Genomic DNA, 12884 nt, shown 5'->3' on the forward strand with positions numbered 1-12884 from the left:
TAGGCGCAGCCTATCTGATGAACTCTTAGTTGCGTATATTTTGCTGGTTTCTTCCCTGGCGTGACAAGGACGGGCTTGTTAAGAGGAAAGAGAGGCTGGAAAAACATGAGAATTATTGTTTTGGGTTTTTTTTAATATTAGAGATCCCGAGGCATGTGAAAGGGAACCTCCCCGTGCAAGTCAAGTCTACCTTCGGAACAGAGGCTTTGGAAAGGCTCGTTTTAACAACGGGACTTCCTCGCCGGGGAGGAGGGGTGTTTCGTTTTACGACCACCCCGCAGGACGTCCGAGCGGGGGCGTGAAAACGGGGAAGGAGGGGGGGGAGAAAGGAAAGGGACGCGTCCGGACGTGCGCGCGCCACGGGGGTGGCACGCCCCCTCGACGCGCGCCCCCGCGCAAGGGCATTGTGCGACGGGCGCCGTTGCTCGGGCCGCTCCGGGATTGGAGGAGCGGGTGGAAGGGGCGCGCGCGCGAGTGCGCAGGGGCGCGCGCGCCGACGGCTTGGCGGAAGGCAGGCGGCCGAGGCGCGCCGTGTCTGCGCGTGCGCGCGAGAAAAAGAGAGAGAGACAGAGAGAGAGCGACCGAACGGGCGGGCGCGTGCGTGTCCCTGGCCATCCTGTCCGGCCGGGCCCTCCTTCCGCGGGCCTCGGGTTCCGGCCTCGGCTGCGCTCCGGCGAGGGCGCTAAATGGGGAGCTCCGCGCTGGCTCTGGCCGCCTTCGCCGTCTCCGCCGCCGCCATGGAGCAAGGAGGCGGTGGTTGCGGGAGGGGGTGATCGGTCGCCCCTTTCTTCCGTCTCCTGCGCGGCCCCCTTCCCCCCGCCCCCCATGAGACTCTGCCTGGCCTGGCTGGGCTGCCTCGCCGTCTCGCTGTGGCTGCTGAGGAGGAGGATGTGGTCTGGCCCCGCGCGCTACCTCCGGAGCCCTTTATCCCGCTCTCTCTACGCGAACATGATGAGCGGCCCCGGGCAGGCGGCGCCGGGCGACAAGGAGAACCAGCAGGTAGGGCCCCCGCCGCCCCCTCCCCTCCACGAGAGAAAGCGGGGGGGGTCGGTCTGAGGAGAGAGCCTGGGGGGGGGCTACCAAGGCAGACGCCCCCTCCGCCGCCTCCCCTTTGGGGTCTTCATATGCCCCCTCCCTCCAAGAGGGGAGGGGGGCTTCAGGACTTCCAGCTTATTTTATAGTGAATTTCTAAGGTTCTGGGACGGATTAGGGGAGGGTGGGGGGATGCCTCCCTCCCCAAGGAGTTCCTGGCGCTGCCCATCGAGGGGGGACACCCCCAACCTGGGGTGTCAAGCCGGGTCTGGCCCCGATGCTGTCTCCCCCCCCCTTTGCTTGGACACATAAGCAAAGACCCCCCCCCCCAGGTCTAAGAGGGAAGACCCAGAGCCAGAGATCTGAAGATGAATCGAAGGAAGTAAGGAAGGGGAAAGAGGGAGGAAGAAGGAAGGAGGGAGGGAGGGAGGAAGGAAGGAAGGAAGGGGAAAGAGGGAGGAAGAAGGAAAGAAGGAGAAAGGGAGGGAGGGAGGGAGGAAGGAAGGAAGGAAGGAAGGAAGGAGAAAGGGAGAAGGAAGGGAGGAAAGAGAAGGGGAGGGAGGGAGGAGAAAGGAAGGGGCATAATCTGTGTTGGGGTATTTCTTCTGCTGCTGCTTTCCTTCTTGGAGTACAAGGTAGGAAGGTGTCCCAAAGGTGCTTTTTCAAAAGGCAGCAGGACTTGTTTTTTTTTTTCTTTGAAAATGTTTCACTTCTCATCCAAGAAGCTGCTTCAAAGGGGGGGGGGAACCCAAAAAAGTCTAGTTGCCTTTTGGAAAAAAAGCACCTTTGGGACAACCCTGACCTGTATGATGGAGAATCTCCACAGACAAGGCAGGAAGGTGAAAAGCTGCCAGGGTCAAAGACAGGATGGGACAAGGCAGGTGATCCTGGGAGTCCCACCACCTGTCCTCTCTTTTCTCCCCTCCAAAACACTCAGAGCATAGCCTGGGAAATGGATGTGCAGAGAGCAACAATAGCAGCACATAATCCGAACTGGAAAAGAATAGATCGAATGACATATCTTTATAGGCTCCGCAACCGAAGGGTGAGAAGCAACTAGGACAATGTGGGACATTTTCTCAGCCCTCCTCATCCCACTTTTGTGGGTCTGGAGCAGGAAAGACAAGTGCTGGTGAAGTCCCCTAAGACTTAAAAAAAAAAAAGCCCTGCTTTTCAATTCTCTAATAATTCAAGAACTGGAAGTATTTTTTTTTTTTTTTGGCGATGCAAATTCCCCTGTGGTTTGATCACGTCCTGGCACAGCCTCATTTTTTCCTGTTTGTGCAGAGCAGTAGTGGTGCCCCTGCTGTGGATGGATAATGGGGTGGTGTAAATTAGAAGGAAATTAATTTGCGTTTCCCCCAAATTTTAGTTTGCAAGATCTTGACTTGTGAAAATGTCCACAGGGATCTTTTTTGTCCTCCCTCTGAAAGTAGTTTGTCCAACTTGGCATACTCTGGACTACAACTCCCAGCATTCTGAGCCAGTGTAATATTTGACTGCCAGTGCTTTTACTTTCTATACATCATTAATACCACCTACTCGCCCTTGTTTGTATTGTTGTTTTCTTGTTCTCTCTCACACATTCTTTATAATCACCCTGTTTGCCTTTTTTTATTGTTTTTCTCTCTAAAATTCTTTCCTTTTAGTTAGATCAGGGTGTCCAACCTTGGCAGCTTTAAGACTTATGGACTCCAACTGGGGAATTCTGGGAGTTGAAGTCCACAAGTCTTAAAGTTAGGTACTCTTTTCTGATTCAGTATCCCTGGTCTGGTCCATCTTTTTCTACTTCCTTGTTTTTTTCTCTCTAAGTATTCCACATTCAACTATTATGGGCGCTGTATCCGCAAACATCTGGACAGCTTCGATCTTACATATATTATTTATATGCCTGACACTTTGTAGTAACTTAATAAGTGTAAATGTTTTCAGATCTTGAACCAGGGCCAACATCTGCTAGAAAGCGGGAACTTTAAAAGAAATGTGATTTATAGGTATTCCACTTGTGCCAGGTAGAGTTAGATATAAATATTATCTGAAATATCTTGGTATTAGGGGGCCTGGGTGGTCAAAAGGCGGGGGGGGGGCGAGAAAGGACATCTGTTCTATTATGGATTTGTAAAATGGGTTTCTAAAATGGAATCCACCTTTAGTTTGTTTCACTGAATTAGAGTTGTTATCCTTCGGGGTTGTGATTCTATCTGGCATACTATACTTAATAGAATTTACTGGATCAATATGCAAATAGCTGTAATAAGTACCATACATAATAGGTTAAATTGTTAAAAAACTACAAGTTTTCCTTGTTAGTTCACCAGGAAAAGCTTCTCGTGAACCTCTGACTGCATGCTCAATCAATATTCCCACTTGCCTTCCGGTTGCCAACGTTTGAAATCCTGTGCTAATTCATCAAAGGAGTGAAAGGATCCCTACATTTGGTTAAAGACTTTTTGATGACGGACATGGATTTAATATATATTACCGCAATGTGCAGATTGATCCCAAAAAGGAATTGTGAAGTTTAACTGTTCTAAAGCCAAATAATCAAACAATGAATTCCCTCTGGAGAATGAAGGATTTAACTAGATCCATGCAGGGTTTATTGGCAACAATATATATAGTCATTCACCATTCTTTTCTTTTCTTTTTCTGGAATTTTTACTTCTAAATCTAGTCTACAGCCTTGGGATATATTCGCGGTCGTCCATCTAATAAGGCCTGACAGTATCGACCAAGTCCTGCCAGCTGCGGAAATATTTACCTAATAGGAAGCTTCAACTGCTGTCCTCAACTTACAACAGTCTATTTAGTGACTGCTCAAAGTTACAATAGCACCGAAAACAGTGACTTAGCATCATTTTTCACACTTACGACCGTCGGTCACGTGATCAAAATCCAGCCATTTGGCAATTGACTCACATTTATGACAGTTGCAGCATCCCGGGGTTGTGTGATCCCTTTTTGCGACGTTCTGACAAGCAAAGTCAATAGGGGAAGTAGATTCACTTAATAACCACATCACTAACTTAACACTGCAGTGATTCAAGTCAATGGGGGAGCCAGATTCATTTAACAACCATGTTACTAACTTAACTGCAGTGATCCACTTAATGACCATGACAAAAATTGTCATAAAAGGGGGCAAAAGTCACTTAACAAGTGTCTTGCTTGGCAATAGAAATTTTGGGCTAATCAATTGTGATCATAAGTCAAGGACTGCCTATATATCAAGTTCTTTGTGTGCCTAATAGTCAGGCTTTTCTGTTCATTCTAAATTCATTTTTCACTTATTGTAAGATAACGACATCCTGCACACCGAGTCAGACTGGTGTGTCAGACTCCCGATCACAATATTAACATCTTACGCGGCCTTGTCCCTTCCATCAAATTATCCAGGTGATCATTGAAAGCTATAATTTCTTCCATTATAAACCTGGGGGGGGGGGAGTTAAAAAAACAAAAAAAACCTGCCGCCCTAGAAGACAATGGGATTGAAACTTTGGATGTTTGCCTGCATTGTGCCTTTTTTTCAACCGGTGATGGCAATTCCGCCTTTTGCTGCTAAATTTTGTAGGGCTGGGATCCTTTATATAAAGCGAAGCTTGTCTGATAATCAATCCCTCCCACCCTTTCAAGAAAAGCACAGAAGACTTATAAGCTTTTATAGAAGATAATTAGAACAGCAGGAAGCCCTACAGTCAGAGATTAATACATTTCTTGACAAGAACAGGAAGAGCTGTAAAATGGCCCGGCTGACAGTTTTTCTTAAGATTGCTTGAAACAGCCTGATTCTGGTAGCCCCATCTAGGTCAGAAGGGGGGGGGGGGAAACATCCCATCAGGAGTCATCAGTTGTGGGCCAGCTGTTGACTCTAGGTTTGGCCACAGCCAAAAGATAATGAAACGGACAAAGGGACTGTAATTCCTAATGTGAATTCAAAACAATAAATCCAATTTTAAGACGCATCCTGTCCCCAGTCCCCAATGGTTTTTGGAACAGGAATATTTGCTTGTCCGAAGGTGGCAAAAGGGGATCACGTGACGCACACCCCGGGACACTGCAACCGTCATAAATGTGAGTCAGTTGCCAAGTGTCTGAAGTTTGATCACGTGACCACACACCCAGTCGCAAGTGTGAAAAATGGTCAGTTTTTTCAGTGCCGTTGTAACTTTGAACAGTCCCGAAACGAACTATTATAAGTCGAGGACTACTTATATAATCTAATCAACAGACAAAACTTTTATTGTATACCTGGATGCAGGTCTGGCTGATTTCACTGTGAATGTAAGCTGCAAACACTCGTTTGAAGTAGATTCCTAAACAATAGCAAGGACAATGGCCATTTTTGCTTATTAAGTTATCAACTAAAGTTCAAAAGAGGCTTTCTGGCCTTGCCTTAGACTTTTTCTCCATAGAGCAGTGTTTCCCAAACTTGACAATTTTAAGGCATGTGGACTTCAACTCCCAGAATTCCACAGCCAGCTTGCAAAAGTGAGACAGAACCTGTGGCCTAGAGGTTAATACAGCTGCCTAACATGCAGACAGCCCAGGTTCGAATCTCAGAAGGGTATGTCTGGTTGAAAAGAGCTAAAGAGTTTGAAATAGCTATTCCAGATCTCCCTTAATTCTTTGCTAGCAATCCAAATTTTAGAAATGTATATGATGTCACAGTTGTGACTGCTGCCTGTGGATGGCTTTAGTTTGAGCTGATACAAGGCAAAAGATTTCTCTCTTCCATATTTGGGCAACAGAGTGTAACATACAGCATTATGTATGTATGTATGTATGTATGTATGTATATATTCAAAATTTTGTAGCCGACAAACAGTTAAAAGGAGACTAGTATAGCTATTTCGAGCTATTTAGCTCTCATCAGCTAGCCATCAGCTAGCTCGAAATAGCTATACTAGTCCCCCTTTAACTCTTTGTCGGCTACAAAATTTTGAATTTACAATTGTCGCAGTAGTGACGTCTGCCTGCAAAAAAAAAATGCTCTTTTATAGGATTAGGGTTAGGGTCGGGGTTAGGGTTAGGTTTTTTTAAAATAACATTATTAATATTTAGCAAACGGCATGTTGTCTGGATTCGTGTATTTAAAAAACAATGAATAATAATGAATTATCATAATCAATACGTTAATCGCTCAATGGTCTTCTTAAACTAATATATATTCAGTGTCACATATCACGTTCCTTTCTCTCTCACTCGTTTTTCCAGCCGTTGATAAAAATTATCCCGTGTTCTAAAATAACGCTGAGTCTTCTCTCCCGTTGGTCTTTGCGTTGCAATTCTTGTTCCATCTGATGATGCTCCTTCTGGTTTGGCAGAGCTGAAATAACCGAGTCTTATCTCTTCCTCCTTCTAGTGGTATCTGTGCAATACGGAACAGTTGTATGAAGCCCTTCAGCCTGTCTTCATCCAGAGTTACCTTGACCAAGGGACGCGGATCTTTTTAAACAATAGTATTGAGAAATCTGGCTGGTTATTCATTCAACTTTATCACTCCTTTGTATCCTCCGTTTTTAGCCTCTTCATGTCCAGGACGTCTATCAATGGGTGAGTGTAAGATATTGGCCTCTTTGAGTTTTGATTTTTTTAAAAATAACAATCCGATTTTGCATATATTCAGTTACTACCGGTGGTAGACTAGCTAGGAATGGCATCCTCCAAAAACAACGAGGAAAAAAAAGCCTTCCATTGTAGGTAGTCCTCGACTTAACCACCACAATTTTAGCCCAAAATTTCCCTTGCTAAGCAAGACAGTTATTAAGTGTTTTATGACCTTTCTTGTCACCGTTGTTAACCGGATCGCTGTCCTTGGCAACAGGGTTGCCAACTGTTGGCAACAGGGCTAAGCGTTTCCCCTTGACTTTGCTGGTCAGAAAGTTGCAAAAGAGGATCGCAGGACTCAGGACACTGCGCCCATCCTAAGAGAGAGAATTTTGATCATTGCACCCATCCTAAACCAGAGACAGAATTTTGATCACTTGACCAAGGGGACGTTCCAGCGGTCGTTAAGTGTGAAAGTCGGTCCTCGGTCATTTTTTTTGTAACTTTGAGTGGTCACTCGAGAATTGTTGCAATTTGAAGACTGCCTGTCCATGTTTGGATGACTCCTGTGCCCCCTCTCATTAACAAAAAAAAAATAATAATTTCTGAAAGGAAATGGGCAATTTTTACAGGGAGGTCTGTTTATTTATCGTTTGGCCTTTGGGCGCTGTGTCCAGCCGAGCTTGAAAAGTTTACCGGCCCTGGATATAAACGTGGTGATACTAGTGGGCTCAATTTCGGTCATACGTCGAGGAGCAGCTGTATAACTTTGTAGAGATGAATCAATGTCTTATGTCTCGAGAAGGCTTTTTTTCCTCTGTTCTAGTTTCTGGGTAACGATAAGTCCCCTTCGCGTCCCCCCAGCGTTGAAGAAAGCACGGCCTCCCGTTTGCCCCCTTCCAACGTAAACTCACCTCTCCCCATCTTTAACCTTTCAGCTTGCTGGAAAGAGGTTCCATGTTTGTGTTTTCACCTGAACAATTTCAGAGACTGCTCAAAATCAACCCAGACTGGAAGTCGCGTCGGCTTCTCGATTTAGGAGCCGGAGATGGTGAAGTCACCAAAGTCATGAGTCCCCACTTTGAAGAAACGTACGTGACCGAGTTGTCTGAGACCATGATTTGGCAGCTTCAAAAGAAGAAATACAGGTAATGATCCTAACTCAACAGAGTCGCTCCAAAACAAATATTTAGCAATTCTTCGTTCTACTCTCAAGAAATCGAAAGGGGGGGGGGGAATCCAAAGAGACAGTTCCCTTGTTCCTTGCCCTACCTAGCCCTCAAACCAATAAACAGAAAGAGGCAGGATTTTGCAGTTAAAGAGAAAAAAAACCTCCCCTTCTGAATTTCTAGGGCTGCAACTCTAGGCTTGCTGGCTGGGTAATTCTGGGAGTTGAAATCCAGATATCTTAAAGTTGCGGAGGTTGAAAAGCACTGCTCTGTGCACCCTGGCCTCCACATCTGGGCCTCTCCACCCTGGCCTCCACATCTGGGCCTCTCCATCATAGCCTCCACACCTGAGCCTCTCTGTCACAGCCTCCACATCTGGACTTTCCGCCCTGGTCTCCACATCTGGGCCTTTCCATCACAGCCACCACACCTGAGTCTCTCTGTCACAGCCTCCATATCTGGGCTTTCCACCCTGGCCTCCATATCTGGGCCTCTCCATCACAGCCTCCACATCTGGCCCTCTCCACCCTGGCCTCCACATCTGGCTGGTCTGTCTCTTCTCCCACCAACTGAGCTCCTTTGCCTGCTTCTCTTGTTTCTGTCTTCAATTTAAGCTTTAATTTGGCCAATAGCTAAGAAGAACCATTTGATCAGAGAGGACTGCGGCCTTCTCTCCGAGCCCATTGAACTTCAGGCCTTCCCACCAGCAAGGCCAATGGAGAAAGCTATTCGGAGTTGTTGTGACTCTCTTGCTTCCTCCTCGGGTTGAATGAGAAGTGAAGAATCCACACTCCACCAGGTATAACCCTTTGCCTTTCTCTCTCTCCCCCCACCCTTGGCAGGGTGCTTGGCATCAACGAATGGCAGAACACGGGATTCCAGTATGACGTCATCAGTTGCTTGAACCTGCTGGATCGCTGTGACCAGCCACTGACGGTCTTAAAAGATATCAGGAGCGTGCTGGAACCGACGAGAGGCCGAGTCATCCTGGCACTAGTTTTGCCTTTTCATCCCTATGTGGAAAATGGTAAGGTCTCCCAGATACAGGTAACCCTTGACTTACAGCCGTTCATTTAGTGACTGTTCGAAGTTACAACAACACTCAAAACACCTGACTCACGACCGTTTTTCACACAGGCAAAGCTGGAAATCTGAGTTAAACGTGCCACCACGTTGCCACCAGAGACCCAAGTCCAGCCCTAGTAGTAGTAATAATAATAATAATAATAATAATAATAATAATAATAATAATAATAATAATAAAGTTGGCAGGGACCTTGGAGATCATCTAGTCCAACCCCCTGCTCAGGCAGGAAACCCTATACCATTTCAGACAAATGGCTGTCCAGTCTCTTCTTAAAAACTTCCAGTGTTGGAGAATTCACTGCTTCTGGAGGCAGGTTATTCCACTGGTCAATTGTTCTAGGTTCTCTTTAGTTCTAGGTTGCTTCTCTCCTTGGTTAGTTTCCATCCATTGTTTCTTGAAGTCTGTCAGCTTTTATCTAGCACCAATTTAGTGCTGACCGTTAGCCGATTAGATTCCCACGTATAGATTGCGACAATAATTTATCTGTGCTTCGAACCCGTGGCATGATCCTGGTTATTTGCGCCCGGCAATCATCTCCAAAGGACCTCTGGTGTCTTTCCTTGCAATCCCATAATTATACAGTGCCCATTTCTGTTTTAATTCTGCTCACGGTCTCCAGTCTGTGTTCGCCACCCACCTTGTAAACGGCAACTAACGAAAGCTTGGCCGTTAGTTGACCCATTTCTTGTCTATAGGTTGCAACGATAAATCACTTCTGCTTTAAACCTATTGCACGATCCTGGTTATTTGCGCCCGGCAATCGTGTCTGATGGACCCCTTGGTGTCTTCCCTTGCAATCCCAGAAACATACAATGTCCGTTTCTGTTTTAATCCCGCTCGCAGCGTCCACCCTCCCTCCTGCAAACAGCAACTAACGAAAGCCTCTCTTCTCTCAGTAGGTGGCAAGTGGGATAAACCCTCCGAAATTTTGGACATCAAAGGACAGACGTGGGAGGAGCAGGTGAACAGCCTGCCGGAGGTTCTCAAGAAAGCCGGCTTTGCCATCGAAGCCTTCACTAGATTACCGTACTTGTGTGAAGGCGACATGTACAACGACTATTACGTCCTGGACGACGCGGTCTTCGTTCTCAGGCCCATCTGAGTCGCGTCCTGGGAAGTCCGGCCGGAAGCCACCAGCATACGGAAACGTTTCGATTCTTCGTCTGGGTTTGGGTTCTTGTTGATTTGGGTGGTTTTCGTTTTGAATTTATGATCCCTTCCTGGCAGAGGAAGGGTTTTTTTGTGGTTGTCTAATCTCAGTGGACTTCTTGAACTGAAAATGGGGAAAAAAAAATACTAATTTTTTCGGAACACCCTCCTTTCCTTCCTTCCTTCCCTCCTTTTTTTCTTTCTTTCTTCCTTTTTTTTTTTAAAAAAAGGACATCTTTTGTAAAAGATCAGAGTTCTCTCCCATTTAAGGTTTCTTAAAAACCCAGGACGTGTGTGATTGAAATGGAAATATTTTTATACCTAGCCGTTCGGGACTACCAGTCGAGTAGTTGCCAAGAAATAACACCAGCCCAGGTGGGGTTTTTTTTTTTCCCCTCAAGGACGCAAAAAGCGAGCGCCGACAGTAGAGCCGTCTTATCCGCTCAACTCGGAATCTGGGCTGGTCAAAAGTCGGGCTAGACTGTTTTTTTATTTTTATTTTCTTTCTTCCGTGTTCCTGAAATGATTTGATCTGTTGGTCTTCAGCACATGTTTTTAATCACGCTAATAAAACTTTTTTTTCGAGGTGGTGCTTGTAGAAAAGCTTCTTTTAGCCGAAGGGGGGGGGTCTCAGTTACACATTTGGAGATGAAGAGAGGGAGAGGGGGGGAATGGACAGACAGATGGACACGCAAAGGGCCTTGAGATGAATTGATCAGGTCAGTCCTTGACTGACAGCCATTTCTTTTAGCAAATATTCAGAGTTAAAATGACTCTGATTTATGGCCAGTTCTCGCTTTTAAGGACATTGTGTTGTTGTTAGTTGCGAAGCCGTGTCCGACCCATCACGACCCCATGGACAACGTTCCTCCAGGCCTTCCTGTCCTCTACCATCTTCTGGAGTCCATTTAAGCTCACGCCTCCTGCTTCAGGGACTCCATCCAGCCACCTCCTTCTCTGTCATTCCCTTCTTCTCTTGCCCTCAATCAGTCGTGTAATCGAAATTCAGCCACTTGTCCACCAGCCTGTGTTTACAACAGTCGCAGCCTCCAGGGGTCACACAATTACCGCTTGCAGTCTTCCCAGTCAGCTTCTGACAAATTCATTGGGGGGGGGGCTAGCCAGATTCACTTAATGACCACCACTTGATTCAAACGACTGCAGTGATTCTCTTAACAACTGTGCCCCCCCCAAAAAAGGCCTAAAATCAGATGATACTGCCTTAAAAACCCCCTTGCCTAGCAACAGGAATTCTGATCCCAACGGTGGTTGCAAGTTGAGACAGCTTGTAGGGTCAACTTCATACCCTCGGAAAGCGGCCTTCAAGCATATCGGGGACCTGGCTGTGGGGTGCCCAGGACAGGATCCCTTTGGGGCAAGTTTCCAGGGCTGTGAAACGAGCACCCTAAATTTCTGCTTACCTCAACTTTTCATTCCCTGCAGCAATGAAGTAAGGAGGCTCCATGGCGGCTCTCATTCACCCAGGTCATGGTGGGTTTTTTTTTTTTTTTTTGGACCTTCTGTTTTTCCAAAGTCCAGCTGCCTTTTGGAAAAAAAAAAAGCAACTTTAGGGATAAAACGTGTGCCTAAATTTAATAATAACAATAATCAGAGTTGGAAGGGACCTTTGAGGTCTTCTAGTCCAGCCCCCTGCTCAGGCAGGAAACCCTCTACCATTTCAGACAAATTTTATTCTGCAGAAGTGGGGCCACTTCCTGAGTTTGCGCAGCAATGCGGCCTGTGTGCATTTAGGATGCAAAAAAGGAAATAAAACTCCACTCGTTTGGAGTCTTGGTTCTGTCTTCCCCCTAGGGGGCGCTGGAGCTCAAGGTTGACAATCTTTCTGGAGAGCCCTCTGGCAGAATTGCTAACTTGGCTTGAAACCTAAGTTAGTCACCCCCTGCTGGACAAGCCAGAAGCAAGCCAGCCTCAGACAAGCAAAGCCATTCTGCCTCCTGGGCTGTGAAGGGGTTCTTCCTTTGCTGCTATGGGATGGTTAGCCGCTCAGATGAAGCCAGGAAGCAAACCAAGAATAAGCCACAAATACCCCAAGCGAGTGATTGAATCCCTGTGGGCAGCCACCTCTGCAGTTAGGAAATCAGTAATGTTGTGAATCAAGGCTATGTACTGAAGGTATCATGTTAATGCCATTGTACCGGTATATCTCCAAACTAGTTAGCGAAGCTTCTCCGTCTTTTCTTCCCCCTCCTTCTCTTTTCCTTCTCTTTTCTTTTTCTCTCTCCTCCTTCCTCTTCTCCTCCTTTCTACTTTTTCCACTCTTCCTTCTCCTTCCTCTCTCCTCCTCCTCCTCCTAGTTCCCTTCTCCTTTTTCCTCTCTTCTATCTCCCCCTTCTTCCTATCTCTCTTCTTGTTTTTCATCCTCCTTTCTACTTCTCCTCCTCCCCCCTCTCCTCCTCCTAGTTCCCTTCTCCTTTTTCCTCTCTTAATGATGATGATGATGATGTTGGGAGGGACCTTGGGGGTCATGTAGTCCAACCCCCTGCTCAGGCAGGAAACCCTATACCATTTCGGACAAATGACTGTCCAGTCTCTTCTTAAAAACTTCCAGTGTTGGAGCATTCACCGCTTCTGGAAGCAGGTTGTTCCACTGGTTAATTGTTCTAACTGTCAAGAAGTTTCTCCTTAGTTCTAAGTTGCTTCTCTCTTTGGTTAGTTTCCATCCATTGCTTCTTGTCCTGCCTTCAGGCGCTTTGGAGAATAGCTTGACTCCCTCTTCTTTAGGGCAGCCCATGAGATATTGGAACATGACAATCATGTCCCCCCTCGTCCTTCTCTTCACTAAACTAGACATACCCAATTCCAGCAACCGTTCCTTATATGTTTTAGCCTCCAGTCCCCTGAGCATCTTTGTTGCTCTTCTCTGTACTCTTTCTAGA

At 46.5% G+C, this 12884-nt stretch overlaps 1 protein-coding gene across 2 annotated transcripts; it reads left to right on the forward strand.

Moving 5' to 3' along the window:
• Positions 1-536: 536 nt before the first annotated feature.
• METTL9 (methyltransferase like 9) lies at positions 537-10574 on the forward strand. Of its 2 annotated transcripts, none has more exons than XM_039360754.1 (5): positions 537-999; positions 6398-6588; positions 7521-7730; positions 8594-8778; positions 9738-10574. In XM_039360754.1, exons 1-5 carry the CDS (start codon positions 826-828, stop codon positions 9938-9940), a joined length of 963 nt encoding a protein of 320 aa, XP_039216688.1. In that variant the 5' UTR covers positions 537-825; the 3' UTR covers positions 9941-10574. The 2 variants fall into 2 exon arrangements, with proteins under 2 accessions (XP_039216688.1, XP_039216687.1); XM_039360753.1 differs by having other exon boundaries at positions 551-999; positions 9735-10574.
• Positions 10575-12884: the final 2310 nt, after the last annotated feature.

Source organism: Crotalus tigris, unplaced genomic scaffold (genome assembly GCF_016545835.1).
Source record: "Crotalus tigris isolate CLP2741 ecotype Arizona unplaced genomic scaffold, ASM1654583v1 scf7180000019173.45859301935:6455823, whole genome shotgun sequence".
Classification (NCBI taxonomy): domain Eukaryota; kingdom Metazoa; phylum Chordata; class Lepidosauria; order Squamata; family Viperidae; genus Crotalus; species Crotalus tigris.